Below are 16,437 nucleotides of genomic sequence, written 5' to 3'. Positions count from 1 at the left end.
TGCACACAAGCAACTCACCCCAGGAATGGAGTCACAAGCTGCAGGAGCTCAGCCCCGGACACCACCTCCTGGTTAAACAGGGCAATGCAGCGCAGAAAGTTCTCATACACTTCCTGGCTCTTAAATAACCTCCGCACCTTTAAAAAAAATAAAAGAAAAAAAAGAACATTCTGAGACTCTTGTAAAACGGTCTGTTTGACTGCTGTAGCATGTTTTACTAGCTGGAGTTACCCTTCATTGTTATTAACAGGACCTGCGATTAACTACCTTGTCAAAGAAAGTGAACTCCCGAAGAACTCCGTGTTTTCCAGCTGACGCACACGACTGCTCTTTTGTACACAGCTTCATTTTTTTCTGAAAGAGAGAAATATAAATGGTCATGAAATTTCTACTGTATTGTCCTGATGAGTTATATGCCGGCAATGAAATAATGCAACCCTCAATACCTGCTGCTCACAGTGTAACACTACACTACACTGCACTACAGTGCAGGTCTGCATCCGCCTCCACTACACTACAGTGCAGGTCTGCATCCGTCTCCACTACACTCCAGTGCAGGTCTGTGATCGGCAACGTCATCACTCCAGTCTCCGCACCCTCCTGAGAGACACTAGGCTCTGTGATGATGTTTGAACAGCGCCAGTCAGCCTGCTGTGTGTAATGTACGCAGCGCACGAAGATTGTATGGATACATTTCCATTTCAGGGAAGCAGGGTTATGATAATAATCCAACGTTCCCTTTCAAGTACCAAATGTATCCATTACATAATGGGTAATTATACCCAAGCCGTCGCAAAGTGCATTACTTGCAGAACGACTTCAATCTGAGAGGGTCAGACGGGAAGGATGCCACAATATAGATTATTTATTATTTATTATTTTTAGTACAGATGCACCCTGGAACAACACCCAAGAGGTAGACATGCCTCTTGTGGAGTGACCAGCGACCTTCACAGGAGGGAGGCAAGTTGGTTTGTTTATAGGCAATCTTGACTGTCTCTGCAATCCAACCGGACAGCCTCTGCTTAGACAGGGCTTGACTGTGGGCCTTAGCTCCATAGCAGATGAACAGCTGTTCAGACTGCTTCCAACTTTTTGTTCTGTCAACACAATACACGAATGCCCTAACAGGACAAAGCGCGTGGATCTTACGCTCCCTATCCGACTGGAAAGGGGGGGGACGGAAAGCCTCCAGTTCCACCGATTCGTTGACGTGGAAGGTTGAAATACATTTGGGCAAGAAAGACGGGTTCGTGCAGAGTGTGACCTTGGTCCTGGCTCCACAAAAAACAGACAAGCTTTCACCACAGAAAAGGCCTGCATCTCGCTCACAAGCTTGGCAGAGGTGATGTCAAGCAAAAATGTCTTAAAAAGAGATGCTTCAGCTCAGCTGAATGCAGGAGCTCAAAGGGCGGGTTCATGAGTGCCTCCAGCACTACGTTCAGCCTCCACCGAGGAACCTTGTCCTTAAAGGGAGGGCGCAGCCTCCGTGGCTCTTTCAAAAATTGCCCCGCCAGGAAGTGAACTCCTGGGGAGCAAGTCAGTTTTAACATGGCAAGCTGAAATACCTGCCAGACAGACTTTTTAAATGTAGAGGAGGATTTCTCCTCATCAAACAGGTCCTGCAAAATTTGCAGCAAAACTGTCATGGGACAGATCGTGGGGTCAAGCCCTTAGGCAAGCACCACGTTTGAAAAATGCCCCGCTTGTACCCATACTGGGAACGCATGGACGCTGCTCTGGCATTCTGCAGGGCATCAGTAACCCTGTTGGAAACCGTTTGAGAAGATGAATCTCTCTGCAGCTTGCTCGAATCAAGCTGAAAAGAAAATGGTGCTGTTCAAACATCATCATGGAGCCTAGTCTCTTCCAGGAGGGGCGGAGGCTGGCGTGATGACGTTGACGGTCACTGTGTGACAGCTTTGGTAAGTCTCTGAATTTTCAGGTTAAAGATAACCCGATATGTAATGGATACATTTCGTACATGAAAGGGAAACACATCTACACTAAGGGCCTTGGCTCCCTGGAACAGTGCTTTCAGACACAATGCGCTCCTACCATTGAAGTGCTAATCTGGGGTTTGATTCTCTATTATGAATGCGCCTGCACGCCCTGCTGTCTACAAAAGCACTACAAATGCTTTCCCACTGGAATACAGGGTTTCCACAGAGCAGTGGGTACATGTCTTCTGTGCCAGAACTCTGCACCCTTTCTCAATTAGAGAGCAAAGCAAATCAATACCTTTATATGACTAATAATAAGACAATTCCAGTGGTCTCAAATATCACAAACAGATGCATCAAGGACGTTAACATCACTACTGTCTCTAAACAGCACCGTATTGAGGTTTTTATGAACACAGTCTTGGAGAGCTAGGCTACCCCTATGGAACCCCCCTCCCCACTGTGGTAAACTGTCCTGTTTCGTATAGTTTGTCAGCGCAGCAGACACTGTAACCAGCTGGCAAATATGTTCTAGAGTCTGCTGAATGTACATCGATTCTGTGACTCAACAGCATTAAAAGGAGTTTCATTTTCTATGGTTGGGAATAAAGATAAGTATAGTATTGCCATGTAGCTCCCCCCCACCCCCACCACCCCCCCCACCCAACGAACTAAATCCGAATGTGAAGCAGCACTGGCTGAAACACTTCACTACTTCTTATAACCTTATGATCACAATTCAGATCACTAGATCCTTTCAGTGGATAAAAGAAGGTTTTGACTGAAATTACCTTAACCTGAGGCATCAGCATTGGTCGAACTCTCTTTTTACTGTGTTTCGAAATGTCTTCTCCCTCTTCCATTTTCTTGAAGTGATCTTTTCCTGTCAATCCACTTCCGGTAAACTGAAAACAAACAATGTTAATGTAATTGCTGCAGCAACAAGACCGAACGGGAGTGCTGCTGTACTGAGCCATGTCCCTGGGAGACGGGACTGGATTTAGCTTAGCTATGTGTGTGTGCTTACTATGAGACGCTCCCCAAGTCCTATTGGAGAACAGGGTGTGGATCTCAGGTTAGAAATCAAGAGTGATCAGCCTGTGTTTTAAATCTGCTGCCTCTGAACCTGGTAGCTACGACATCGCGCAAGATTTCAACTTCCTGACGAGATCAAGGGGCCAGATAGTGGTAGTGTGTTTTCTTTTTGTTTTTTGTTTTTTTAAGAGAACACACTATTTTTTTTTTTCCAATTTTGTCCAATCACGTTCACTGCCACAATACCCTACAACAGCTCAGGAGAACTAAGGGTTTGTGGTGTCCTCCGATCCCCAAACCAATCGCCTCTTTACACCCAGGAGCTCCACAGTGGGGCTAACGCACATAGTTATAATCAGAGCAGGACAGACACGGACCAGGGATCGTTTAGACAGTTATAATCAGAGCAGGACAGACACGGACCAGGGATCGTTTAGACAGTTATAATCAGAATAGGACAGACACGTACCAGGGATCGTTTAGCGTCAGGGAGGAACTGTCCGAACTCTGACAGCAAGTCCTCTTGTCCTTTAAAGAGACTGGCTACTTTAGAGAAAACCTCATCCTCTGTCATTCCACTGCCAGCTCTTCCCTTGGACTCCTTCACATCTAACTGTTCTTTCTGACAAAACCAAGAAAGACACAACAAAATGAAAAGTATTCATCATGTTAGTACAACAGGGGTGGAAATCACACTCCCACTGCATAGCTGTTTCAGAAATTCCAGATTGTGTTACTTGGTAGTTAATTGAGCTTATAGTAAAACCTGGAATGGATCAGACTGCTATGCAATAAACCGATAACTTAAATGGCTATTATTGCACAATGTACTGTATAAAAAGGAAGTCACACCATGCTGAGTAGTTCTGTTGCTTCAATACTCAGTTAGTTTCTACAAACTGTGTTTACTTTAAGCTTGTCTGATGACTCTGAAGTGCTAGACTGAACATGTGCCCTTCCTCTGTAGAGTAGGTGGGATGGAGTTGAAATTCATTCTCCACACAAGCATGGAGCGACAGAACCCAGCACCACTCAGAATGCTGCTATCACCGGAACACAGGAAAGCGTACTGAACTGCTGAGAGCTGGGGGCACACATTATGTATTATCTACCTACCTACCAATACGTCTCAAAACATTTTATCATTTATTTCTCCAAATGTTGCTAAAATCCAATCTAAACCTGTAATTGATAATTATTAGCACACAAATAAGGCAGGTTTCCTGTATATGAAAAGGTCTGGTTTTAACAAGTACAGTATTTATAAATAACCCTGCCATGTACAATTCTGTATAAACACTACAGCTGATCTATATATTTTTGATATTTAATGCTAAACATTTAACACTTTGGAAACTATTCAAATCAGCATTGAAGGGAATGGAGAATGTAGCCCTTAGTGTTACAGTGAAATGAAATAATTGTAACCAACTGCATTGATCTGCGATGGACGCCAGTAACTTGCTTATTAACACATAATGGCTACAGAACCCCCTTCAGTACTTGCAAGCAGCACATGACATTACCTCTGCTGTGTCCCTATCGCACATGACATTACCTCTGCTGTGTCCCTATCACACATGACATTACCTCTGCTGTGTCCCTATCACACATGACATTACCTCTGCTGTGTCCCTATCGCACATGACATTACCTCTGCTGTGTCCCTATCGCACATGACATTACCTCTGCTGTGTCCCTATCGCACATGACATTACCTCTGCTGTGTCCCTATCGCACATGACATTACCTCTGCTGTGTCCCTATCGCACATGACAACACCTCTGCTGTGTCCCTATCACACATGACATTACCTCTGCTGTGTCCCTATCGCACATGACATTACCTCTGCTGTGTCCCTATCGCACATGACATTACCTCTGCTGTGTCCCTATCACACATGACATTACCTCTGCTGTGTCCCTATCACACATGACATTACCTCTGCTGTGTCCCCATCGCACATGACATAACCTCTGCTGTGTCCCTATCGCACATGACAACACCTCTGCTGTGTCCCTATCGCACATGACAACACCTCTGCTGTGTCCCTATCGCACATGACAACACCTCTGCTGTGTCCCTATCGCACATGACATTACCTCTGCTGTGTCCCTATCGCACATGACATTACCTTTGCTGTGTCCCTATCGCACATGACATTACCTCTGCTGTGTCCCTATCGCACATGACATTACCTCTGCTGTGTCCCTATCGCACATGACATTACCTCTGCTGTGTCCCTATCGCACATGACATTACCTCTGCTGTGTCCCTATCGCACATGACATTACCTCTGCTGTGTCCCTATCGCACATGACATTACCTCTGCTGTGTCCCTATCGCACATGACATTACCTCTGCTGTGTCCCTATCGCACATGACATTACCTCTGCTGTGTCCCTATCGCACATGACATTACCTCTGCTGTGTCCCTATCGCACATGACATTACCTCTGCTGTGTCCCTATCGCACATGACATTACCTCTGCTGTGTCCCTATCGCACATGACATTACCTCTGCTGTGTCCCTATCGCACATGACATTACCTCTGCTGTGTCCCTATCGCACATGACATTACCTCTGCTGCGTCCCTATCACACATGACATTACCTCTGCTGTGTCCCTATCACACATGACATTACCTCTGCTGTGTCCCTATCACACATGACATTACCTCTGCTGTGTCCCTATCACACATGACATTACCTTTGCTGTGTCCCTATCACACATGACATTACCTCTGCTGTGTCCCTATCACACATGACATTACCTCTGCTGTGTCCCTATCGCACATGACATTACCTCTGCTGTGTCCCTATCGCACATGACATTACCTTTGCTGTGCCCAGATCACACATGACATTACCTCTGCTGTGTCCCTATCGCAGTGTTAGATTTTTAAACAGTAGACTCTGTTGAAATTTTTAATCACACTTCATGGGTCATAATTAGGGCTTCTGATTTTCGGTTTTAACCGATAAAAAAACGGTACAACACCCCCCGATACAAAAAAAAAAAAAAAATCGGTGTATATCCAAAATATACACTGGAAATGGTTTTATGACTTCCTAAAATCCAAACGAACCACATTTTATTTATTTTTTTCCTTTTTTTTCATTCCTTGCCTTTGTTATTTATTTATTTCTTACCAGACTTTGCCGTTTCTTCACAGTAAACAGCGGCCATCGACACGTTTTCATAAAGTAATAACATGAGGTTTACTTGTGCCTTTTTGTAGCTGAACAAGCAAACAAACAAACACTTCAAATAAAACAAACGTGGAAATGGTGTTCTAAAATGAAGGGGAAAAAAGTCACTTATAGTTCTCGTTTATTACATTCCACATTACAGTTGCAACAAAAAAAAAATTATATACAATCTATATAAAAATCACTGCACAACATTTTCAGGAAGTTGGTAATTGTTTAAGCGAGGCATTTCAGAATGACATGCTTCACTTTTGTCTGTCCCATGACATTCTTGGGATTTTCAGTGTTTAAAGTTAAATTTCAGTTTTCGTTTGCTTGTTCAGCTACAAAAAGGCACAAGTAAACCTCATGTTATTACTTTATGAAAACGTGTCGATGGCCGCTGTTTACTGTGAAGAAACGGCAATGGCAAGGAATGAAAAAAGGAAAAAATAAATAAAATGCTGTGTCAACTTTATGTACTATTTATTTCAGGGAATAAACAAAACAACGTTTAACCTGAACTGTTATTTGGCATCCTTTGTTTTGAGTCACTGGGTAAAGTAAGTGCTACTCAACTTATTCTTTATTCCTGGGATATTTTCCTATTTTAACATGTTACATATCGGAAGGACTTGCAAAGGTAACGTAATGTGTTTCTTGTGAACACTTCAGTCAGGGGTACACAGTGGAAGGGATAATAAATGCAAACACTTGTACCTGGTAGGTGTGGAGTATCTCCAGAAAGGACCTGTATATTTCAGGGTGGTCAAGAAAGCGGTTCTTGATTTTATTGACGTAGCTGATGGCGCTGTCAAACTCGATGGGGCTGGGGTCCGGAGTGGGGGATGTGGTGCTGGGCTGGGGGAGAGGCAGTGTTGGGGGTGGGGGCTGGCTCTCCTTCTCCTTGCTGAGCAGAGGGGAGGTGAGCTTCCGCTGATATTCTGTAGGGCTGCACACAGAGTTGGTGCCCTCGCCGTGGCTGCAGGCGGTCTCATTGATTGTGGAAGCTGCAGCAGACAGAACAGGGGCAGCAGCAGCAGCGGCATTCTTTACAGGACTAGGAGACACCTGGAATTAAAAGTGAAATCATTTTCTGGAGAGTCAGTGGGTTTTTTTTACCCCAGGGGCTCCACAGTGGATGTGAGCTACTGGCTACTAGCACAGTGAAGTGAAACAGTCCCTGTGGTTATACCTCACTAACCCAGCACCAGAGCCAGTGCTCCCATAAGAACATAAGAAAGTTTACAAACGAGAGGAGGCCATTCAGCCCATCTTGCTTGTTTGGTTGTTAGTAGCTTATTGATCCCAGAATCTCATCAAGCAGCTTCTTGAAGGATCCCAGGGTGTCAGCTTCAGCAACATTACTGGGGAGTTGGTTCCAGACCCTCACAATTCTCTGTGTAAAAAAGTGCCTCCTATCTTCTGTTCTGAATGCCCCTTTATCTAATCTCCATTTGTGACCCCTGGTCCTCGTTACTTTTTTCAGGTCAAAAAAGTTCCCTGGGTCGACATTGTCTATACCTTTTAGAATTTTGAATGTTTGAATCAGATCACTGCGTAGTCTTCTTTGTTCAAGACTGAATAGATTCAATTCTTATAGCCTGTCTGCATACGACATGCCTTTTAAACCCGGGATAATTCTGGTTGCTCTTCTTTGCACTCTTTCTAGAGCAGCAATATCCTTTTTGTAACGAGGTGACCAGAACTAGGTGAGGTCTTACTAATGCACTGTAAAGTTTTAACATTACTTCCCTTGATTTAAATTCAACACTTCTCACAATATATCCGAGCATCTTGTTGGCCTTTTTTATAGCTTCCCCACATTGTCTAGATGAAGACATTTCTGAGTCAACATAAACTCCTAGGTCTTTTTCATATTTCCTTTCTTCAATTTCAGTATTTCCCATATGATATTTATAATGCACATTTTTATTGCCTGCATGCAATACTTTACACTTTTCTCTATTAAATGTCATTTGCCATGTGACTGCCCAGTTCTGAATGCTGTCTAGATCATTTTGAATGACCTTTGCTGCTGCAACAGTGTTTGCCACTCCTCCTATTTTTGTGTTGTCTGCAAATTTAACAAGTTTGCTAACTATACCAGAATCTAAATCATTAATGTACATTAGGAATAGCAGAGGACCTAATACTGATCCTTGTGGTACTCCACTGGTTACTTTGCTCCATTTTGAGGTTTCTCCTCTAATCAGTACTTTCTGTTTTCTACATGTTAACCCCTCCCTAATCCATGTGCATGCATTTCCTTGAATCCCTACTGCGTTCAGTTTGAGAATTAATCTTTTATGCGGGACTTTGTCAAAAGCTTTCTGGAAATCTAAATAAACCATGTCGTATGCTTTGCAATTATCCCTGTTGAATCCCGAGCAAAGACGTCTGACTTCGCACAGCCAGGACCCTAAACTCCCCCAACTATGACCCCCTGCACACCACACGGCCATGCCTTTACCAGGGGAGACCCTCGGGAGCCCCTGCGCTCCCCTGACTGTACGACTCTCCCTGCACACCACGTCGCCGTGCCTTTACCAGGGGAGACCCTCGGGGACCCCTGCGCTCCCCTGACTGTACGACTCTCCCTGCACACCACGCGGCCGTGCCTTTACCAGGGGAGACCCTCGGGGACCCCTGCGCTCCCCTGACTGTACGACTCTCCCTGCACACCACGCGGCCGTGCCTTTACCAGGGGAGACCCTTAGTAATTCCAGTAAATCTTATAGAATATGTTTTACCATCACTTCATAGATCTCACGATTTCCATTGTAAGAAGCACATTATGGTAAACGTGTATTTGAAAAAGCCATTAATAAACTTAATTTACTGATCCAGGAATGGAAATAAGAAACCCACTGCTATGCATAGCAGTTTCACCCATTCCAGGTTTTAATACCAGCCAGATTAGCCACACTGTTGAGGCTCAAGAAATGGATCAAACAGCTGAGCAATTGCAGCCTTATTTCCATCCCTGAAGAAATATTTTAGATATATCAGGGATACAAGTATCCAAGCACTTTATATTGGTTTTCTCAAGAAGTCTTCCACCCACCTGGGCTGACAGAGGAGACTGCAGAGAGACGACTCCGTTCTTGGGGATTTCAATCCTATATCCGGGAGGGAGGAAGGCATTGAATCCCAGCACAAGGTCAGGATGCCCGTGGAATAGCTGAGAAACTCTGCTGATCACACCAGGTGTGTCGATGCTTAAAAACAAACAAACACATGAATTAAGAGATGTTGTATTGGCCACGGTTAATGAACCATCTGCCAATCGCAGTGACAAATGTGCTGAACTGTTTAAACTCTCAATAGTGCTGAATTTAGAAATACTAAGAGACACAAAGTGTACATAAAACCCTGCAAAGTTTACCAGAGAAACATTACCTTTGTTGTACCTGTATTGTCCGTATCGCAGCATTGTATTTTGTAACATACTGCCGATTTCTAATCACACATCATGGGTCGTAAATCAACTGGGTAATACATTTCTCAGCGTTCATCAGGAGAATGAAACATCTCTTCCAAGGATCGCAGTGTATCCAGATCATGCTCCCTCCTGCAACAACCCTGGTTTTCAGTTCCAACAACATGACACTCATTTCAATCACCAGCATTGTTGCAGGAGGGAGTGTGAACTGGAGACACTGTTGGGTTTAGACGTAACAGTCTTTCTCCTGGTGATTGTTCCTGAGCAAAAGTATAAAAACAAACAAAAAAAAGAATAAATAAAAATCTTTACTTTATTTATCTAATGTGTTTCTTGTAAACACTGCAGGGGGTTGAGAACAGTGAAAAAACAGCTCACAATGGGGACCTGGCCAAGAAGGCTCAAACTGCAGCAAAGACAAGAAATAATTAACATCCATCATAAAAAAAAAAAAAACACCAGGCTTCACTTACTTCAGGAAATCTATTTTACGTAATAATTAATCTTCTGTTTTCCATCTAATTAACCATTAATCTGTCCCCCTGCTACACTATGCCCCTAGTGGATGTAAAAAATACAAATGTACTATTTCATTTATCCACTGGGGGCAGAGTGTTGCAGTGGGTCAGGTTAACCCTTTGCAGTCCATTTATTAAGTGCGCGTCAGGCGCGTCAGGTCCAATTTATTTTCACACGCGCAGTTAATTTTAGAAGCGCTGTTTAAAAGTATTTTTTTTCAGTCAAACGGGTTTAAAAGGCCCTGCATATCAACAAAGCACTCACTAGGCATCTCCAGCCCCGCCCCACCCTTTCGTTCGCTATCGCTTTCACATATGCTAAGAAATAAATAATAATAATAATAATAATAATAATAATAGTCGTACATACCGATCGATCATCTCCTGATCACACGTTTTATCACCAAACTCCTCAATAATGCAATCCAAGTCATTATTTTATTACTATAACATCTCAAAAAAGCTCTGCAAATGTCTGTGATAGTCTCTGTGCGCTGATACAGTAACAGCCAGCTTGTTTCCTTACGACCTCCCATATGGGATGCCAGGGGCAAGTATGACTATTCATGAGATATGCCTTTTTTTTTTTTTTTAAATCGGCTTGTCTCGGCTCCTGTCGCTCCCACTCAGTCATTGAATGGTTTTCTCTGCTTTTTCCGGAGAAAAAATGACTAGAAACCTGTTTTTTGCGTTTTTTTGATGATGTCGGACAGGGTCCGACAATGGACCGGATAGGGTTAATGGTTACACTCTGGTGTACCCACTGTACTTGTAGATTAGACATGTTTCTGAGAGCTCCACTATGCTTATAGATTAGACATGTTTCTGAGAGCTCGACTGTACTTGTAGATTAGACATGTTTCCGAGTGCTCTATTGCAGCTACAAGGGTGCTTAAGAGTTTAAAATCACCATGATGTGATGGCTGGCACAGAAAACAAAGTGAATCTAAATAAGAATAATAATAATACACTAGTTAAGATTGTGGTTTTATTTCACTTGCATACAAACTGGTATAAATATTTTGTGTCTATTAGCAATTTATAACAAAACTATATTCATGTTCTGATAAAACCCTTTCTGAGGCAGAGTGTTACACACAAGCCTGGAGAGCCAGCCCCTGGCCCCAACACTGCCTCCTATTCAAATGATTGCAGCCAACTGAAGAATGTCCTAAACCTGTTCTACACTCCCATTCTCATTTTAAAATATGTGGCACTACATTAGGTTAAAGAAATGTGTCAGATTCCATGCCTTATTCTCAGTCTATTGCACTTGCACTTGCTGGGTCACTTCACCAGTCAATAAGGGAGCAGTTGGTTGGTTAATGACAGGCTAGAAGCTATTAAAGGGGTATTTTATCATCTTTTATTATTTCTCAATTGTTTTGTATATTATTATTTTTTATCTATGAAGCGCTTTGAGGCGATTTATCATGAAAGGCACTATATAAGAAAAAGATTGATTGATCGATTGATTGATTATTAAAGTGGTCAATTTCACACTCCAGATGACCAAGGAAGTGCAGCAAAATCTGAAAGCATGGCTTGCAAAATGATATTTATTTAACCTAGTGCAGTACTAGATATTGCATTCTACAACGAAAATGCACGTGCTTCTTTCAAAACTGCACATTTCTATAAATGGAATTATACAACAGGCACGATGTATGGAATGAATGTGTTAGCTAATGCGTTAGCTACAATCACTACGTTTTAACTATGTTTCACTAAATATAACAGAAGAACACCTCAAAGACAATGGACTGCTGAATACATACCTCTGTGACTTGAACTCTTTCATTATGTCAAGAAACTTATTGTATATCCCAGGATCATTTCCAAATCGGATTTTAACCTGGTCCAGATAGGACAAGGCATCTTCCACCTGAATAACAGAATACATGAATTATAAAGCAATACAGAAACAGAAGAGCTGTGGCAGTACTTGAACATTGCTTGAAATGTCTTACGAGCTAAAAAAAAAACAATGATCACATTGCCCACTGCTGAAGCAAAGCCAGAAAAAATAAATAAAAAAGATGAATAATTTTTAAGAGGAGTATTACAGAAGACCCTGCAGTGTTTTCCAGAGCAACATCACAGTACCTGCTGTGTCCCGTGTTGTTCGTATCACAGGGTTATATTTTTAAACACACTGCAGAATCTTGACATTTTTAATCACACATCATAAATGAACTGTGCAATCCATTTCTCAACATTCACACGAGAGCGATCGCGAGGAGAAAAAATAAAATGTCCAAAAAACGTCTCCCTCCTTTCAGAGTGCCAGCACTGCAGGAGGGAGCAGGAACTGGATACACTGCAAAAAAACATTTTTCCTGCCAGACGTTCCTGAGTAAATGTAATTCCCTAGTTTATTTACCTATGAATGCATGAATAAAAATAAAAAATAAAAACATCAAATCCAATAAAAGAACTATCAAAAAACTGCCTCCATACGTCGTTTTCTTATATGTGTAATTGAGGTTGTATCTTTGTAAATGCATATTTATTTGAGGTTTTATTTCTTTCCTCAGATTGAGGGTGGGAAATTTGGGCTGCGTGTTAAATTCATAGGAATACGGTATATGGGCTGATATCATCAAGCCGTTGTTAAATCCGGTCTAATTTAGATACCTGGGGTCCTTGTGGGGGGTACTGGGAGGGAGGGGGATAGCTACCCGGGAGGGGGGGTTAAAGAAAATGGGAATTTCACTTGTACTGGGAATTTCTGTACTGTTCTTGTTTTGTGATTTCCTCAATAAAAACATTTGATCACAAAACAAAGGAATACGGTCTATGTAGGGCTTCTGATTTTCATTTTGAACCCACCCCAACTACTGAGTGGCAGCAAACGCCTCCATTTCTACTGGAGGATTGTAAGACGCGTGCAAGATTTAGAACAAGGTTACAACGGAATACGGAGCACTGTTCTTGCTCACGAGACAAAGATACATTACAGTTCAATACACACTCATGGAATTTAAAACAGAATTGAAAACTGTGGCCAAATGTAAAAAAATTTACATAAATCTCAAATAGTTCAACAATAAGCACAGAAAAATGAAATTAATAAAAACCAAAAAACCGAAGCCCTAGGTATATTATATTAGTAGCATGTGCACATTTTCAGTTGCATTAGAAAGCTTTCATGACTTCTACACTCCTGATAAACCATGACAAACGGTATTTCTGTCAAGAGCGGACAAGGTTAGTTATCCTTCCGCCACTGAACACCGAAGACAGAAATACTGTATCTCAGGTTTGTTCATGACATTGTTTATCCCATGAAGGCTTCCCTCAATAAGAACATTGTGTGTGTGTGTATGTGTGTGTGTTTTAAACATGTGCCGCTGCACTAGTTGGTTTGCGAAGGCCTATTTTAAAATAAACAGTATTTTTTTTATTGTAATGTGGCTTATGACATCACTGCACTGATTAAGATATCAGTAACAACACTGTAGCTCCCTGAACTCATTTGAAGGTTCTGTACACTAATCTAGTAATGTTTACAAGGCAGTACAGAGTACGCAGCACGGAGCTCCTCCCTTCTGACAGGTGGGCTGGGTGTAGAGAAAAGCATTCTTCAGACCAGCGCTTTTGTCAAGTCTGTACGAAATTGCTCTATTAAAAGTATCCTCATGCAAGTAGACAATTAGATCAAAGTTCAATTTTTACTTTTAAGTTTACATCTTAAAATATGTGTACTTTGAGTGTCGGTGCTTTGAACACAGTGCTGGTTGTAACGGACACACAGTCTGCTGAGCAATAGAATGTATCTGAAAAAGAAGATCCGGTCACTAACTTTCCATGAGATTACAAACAAAGAGCTCACGGCAATACAGCCACACGAGAGAGTGGCATAACATGAATTACATTATACTATGTAATACAATATGCACATGCATGTTTTCAGCAGTTGAATTGAAGGAGCTTTAGTGAAGAGACTACATATTATTTTTGCCAAAGTGCATTGATTACTTTCTGTTATCGGTCCAAAATGAGATCAGAAAATGAGTTGCTGATTGCACCTATAGTAAGAGTTACGTGCATACAGAAATTATCACTCATTTCTGAAAATCTGAAAGATATACATTGTCTTAAACATTTTTAGATTATGGAACGGGTTGAGTTTGATTAAAAAAAACAAAAAACATTTTGATCTAAAATGTAGAGCTAATGATTTTCAAAATGAAACGTTTTTACCCCAAATCCTTTTTTTATTGCCTATTTAACCAATTTCTATTAGTAGTTAAAACAAAGGTGAATTATTAACATATTGTGTGTGTATTAAAAAAAAAATAACCTACAGTTCATAAAAATATTCAATTTCAGAGATTCAATTTTATTGACAGTTCACAAACTGCCATCAACAACACAAGATTATGACAGTTAAGTTTATTGTTACTTCAACAGAATTTACCATAAAATTGCAGTGCAGAGATAAACATTGACTATTCTAACATGCACTGCTTGTGGGAAAATGACTACGTTCGTATTCACTGATATAACAGAATTTATAAATGACTGTCAAAAAAATACCGAAGAAAACCAACGCATGAATGAGGTCTAATAAAACAACACACTGTACGGTACAGGAGCGTGCCTCCCTTCAAACACATTGTACTGTACAGGAGCGTGCCTCCCCTTTAAACACATTGTACTGTATAGAAGAGTGTGTCTCCTTTAAACACATTGTACTGTACAGGAGCGTGCCTCCCCTTTAAACACATTGTACTGTACAGGAGCGTGCCTCCCTTCAAACACATTGTACTGTATAGAAGAGTGTGTCTCCTTTAAACACATTGTACTGTACAGGAGTGTGCCTCCCCTTTAAACACATTGTACTGTATAGAAGAGTGTGTCTCCTTTAAACACATTGTACTGTACAGGAGCGTGCCTCCCCTTTAAACAACACATTGTACTGTACAGGAGCGTGCCTCCCTTTAAACACACTGTACTGTAGAGAAGAGTGTGTCTCCTTTAAACACATTGTACTGTAGAGAAGAGTGCCTTCCCTTTAAACACATTGTACTGTAGAGAAGAGTGTGTCTCCTTTAAACACATTCTACTGTAGAGAAGAGTGTGTCTCCTTTAAACACATTGTACTGTAGAGAAGAGTGTGTCTCCTTTAAACACACTGTACTGTAGAGAAGAGTGTGTCTCCTTTAAACACATTGTACTGTAGAGAAGAGTGTGTCTCCTTTAAACACATTGTACTGTAGAGAAGAGTGTGTCTCCTTTAAACACATTCTACTGTAGAGAAGAGTGCCTTCCCTTTAAACACATTGTACTGTAGAGAAGAGTGTGTCTCCTTTAAACACATTGTACTGTAGAGAAGAGTGTGTCTCCTTTAAACACATTGTACTGTAGAGAAGAGTGCCTTCCCTTTAAACACATTGTACTGTACCTCCCCTTTCTCTAATAGGTGAAGGGGTACAGGGTCCATTTTACTCCAGGAGATTTCTTTTACTGTAATATGGTTCAAATTTTGCTTTCCAGCTAATTTTTAAATTAAAGAATATTTAAACCTTAATATTTTAGAATACTGGAGAATGACATTTGCCTTTGCAATATAAGAATGCCACTCCATTCTCCACTGAATGGAAAGGTAAATAAAGCAGCAAGATATTGGTTGAGTGCTTTACTTTATCAATCAAAAGTTCTAAACTTGAAATTGGAGTTTGACCGTCGTGCTTGTAATATAAATGGCTGTGGTATTTAAATGTGGCACTGGATTCTTTGATGCACGTTATTTGTTTACCATTGAAAAGGAGCAAGTCTGTTTATATTGAATGTTTAAAACTCCACCGGCCGGTTTCACAAACCCAGAGTAGCATTAATCTTACTTTCCGTAAGGGTTTTGAGGATGAGTGCTCGTCTGGTAAAACCAGCCGCAGCTGTATTAGAACACTACATGTCATGTGACTACTTTACAGCAGTGACTGAGACAGAATACAAGACATGAGGGAATGTACAATGCTCTTTCAATGCTGAATTCCAAGCAGACTCACTTTGGCAACAGTGGCACGGACAGCAGGCACATTCAGACTGTTAGTCATGTTTAATCTTATTGGGAATGTCTGGAACCAATACGAAAACCCATCTTAAGAAGCCCTCCATAGTTGTTGTATAAATCACTGCAGTATGTATTATATATATATAACACTGCATGTGTACACCATTTAATTATACCTAAAGTGACCATCTGGCTCTGTGTTCAGCGGGACAGTTTGGGACAGTTCAGGCTTTTCAACTCACAACCCAATGCATTCTGGTAAGCATAGTCCTGCTTCACTTAAAG

General features: G+C 41.5%; 1 protein-coding gene across 1 annotated transcript in view; it reads right to left on the bottom strand.

Moving 5' to 3' along the window:
* Positions 1-16,437, bottom strand: part of LOC117428897 (paired amphipathic helix protein Sin3b-like) — a 32,529-nt gene that overhangs the window by 12,817 nt on the left and 3,275 nt on the right. The window contains exons 2-8 of the mRNA XM_059014032.1: positions 11,912-12,018; positions 9,238-9,391; positions 6,891-7,241; positions 3,448-3,600; positions 2,735-2,848; positions 268-354; positions 19-137 (exon numbers count right to left, since the gene is read on the bottom strand). Coding sequence (XP_058870015.1) covers positions 19-137; positions 268-354; positions 2,735-2,848; positions 3,448-3,600; positions 6,891-7,241; positions 9,238-9,391; positions 11,912-12,018 — 1,085 coding nt within the window. The remainder of the gene's footprint in view (positions 1-18; positions 138-267; positions 355-2,734; positions 2,849-3,447; positions 3,601-6,890; positions 7,242-9,237; positions 9,392-11,911; positions 12,019-16,437) is intronic.

This window comes from Acipenser ruthenus, chromosome 47, assembly GCF_902713425.1.
Source record: "Acipenser ruthenus chromosome 47, fAciRut3.2 maternal haplotype, whole genome shotgun sequence".
NCBI lineage: Eukaryota > Metazoa > Chordata > Actinopteri > Acipenseriformes > Acipenseridae > Acipenser > Acipenser ruthenus.
The sequence above is the reverse complement of the archived record's forward strand: the minus strand, read 5'-3'. Positions and strand labels throughout refer to the sequence as shown.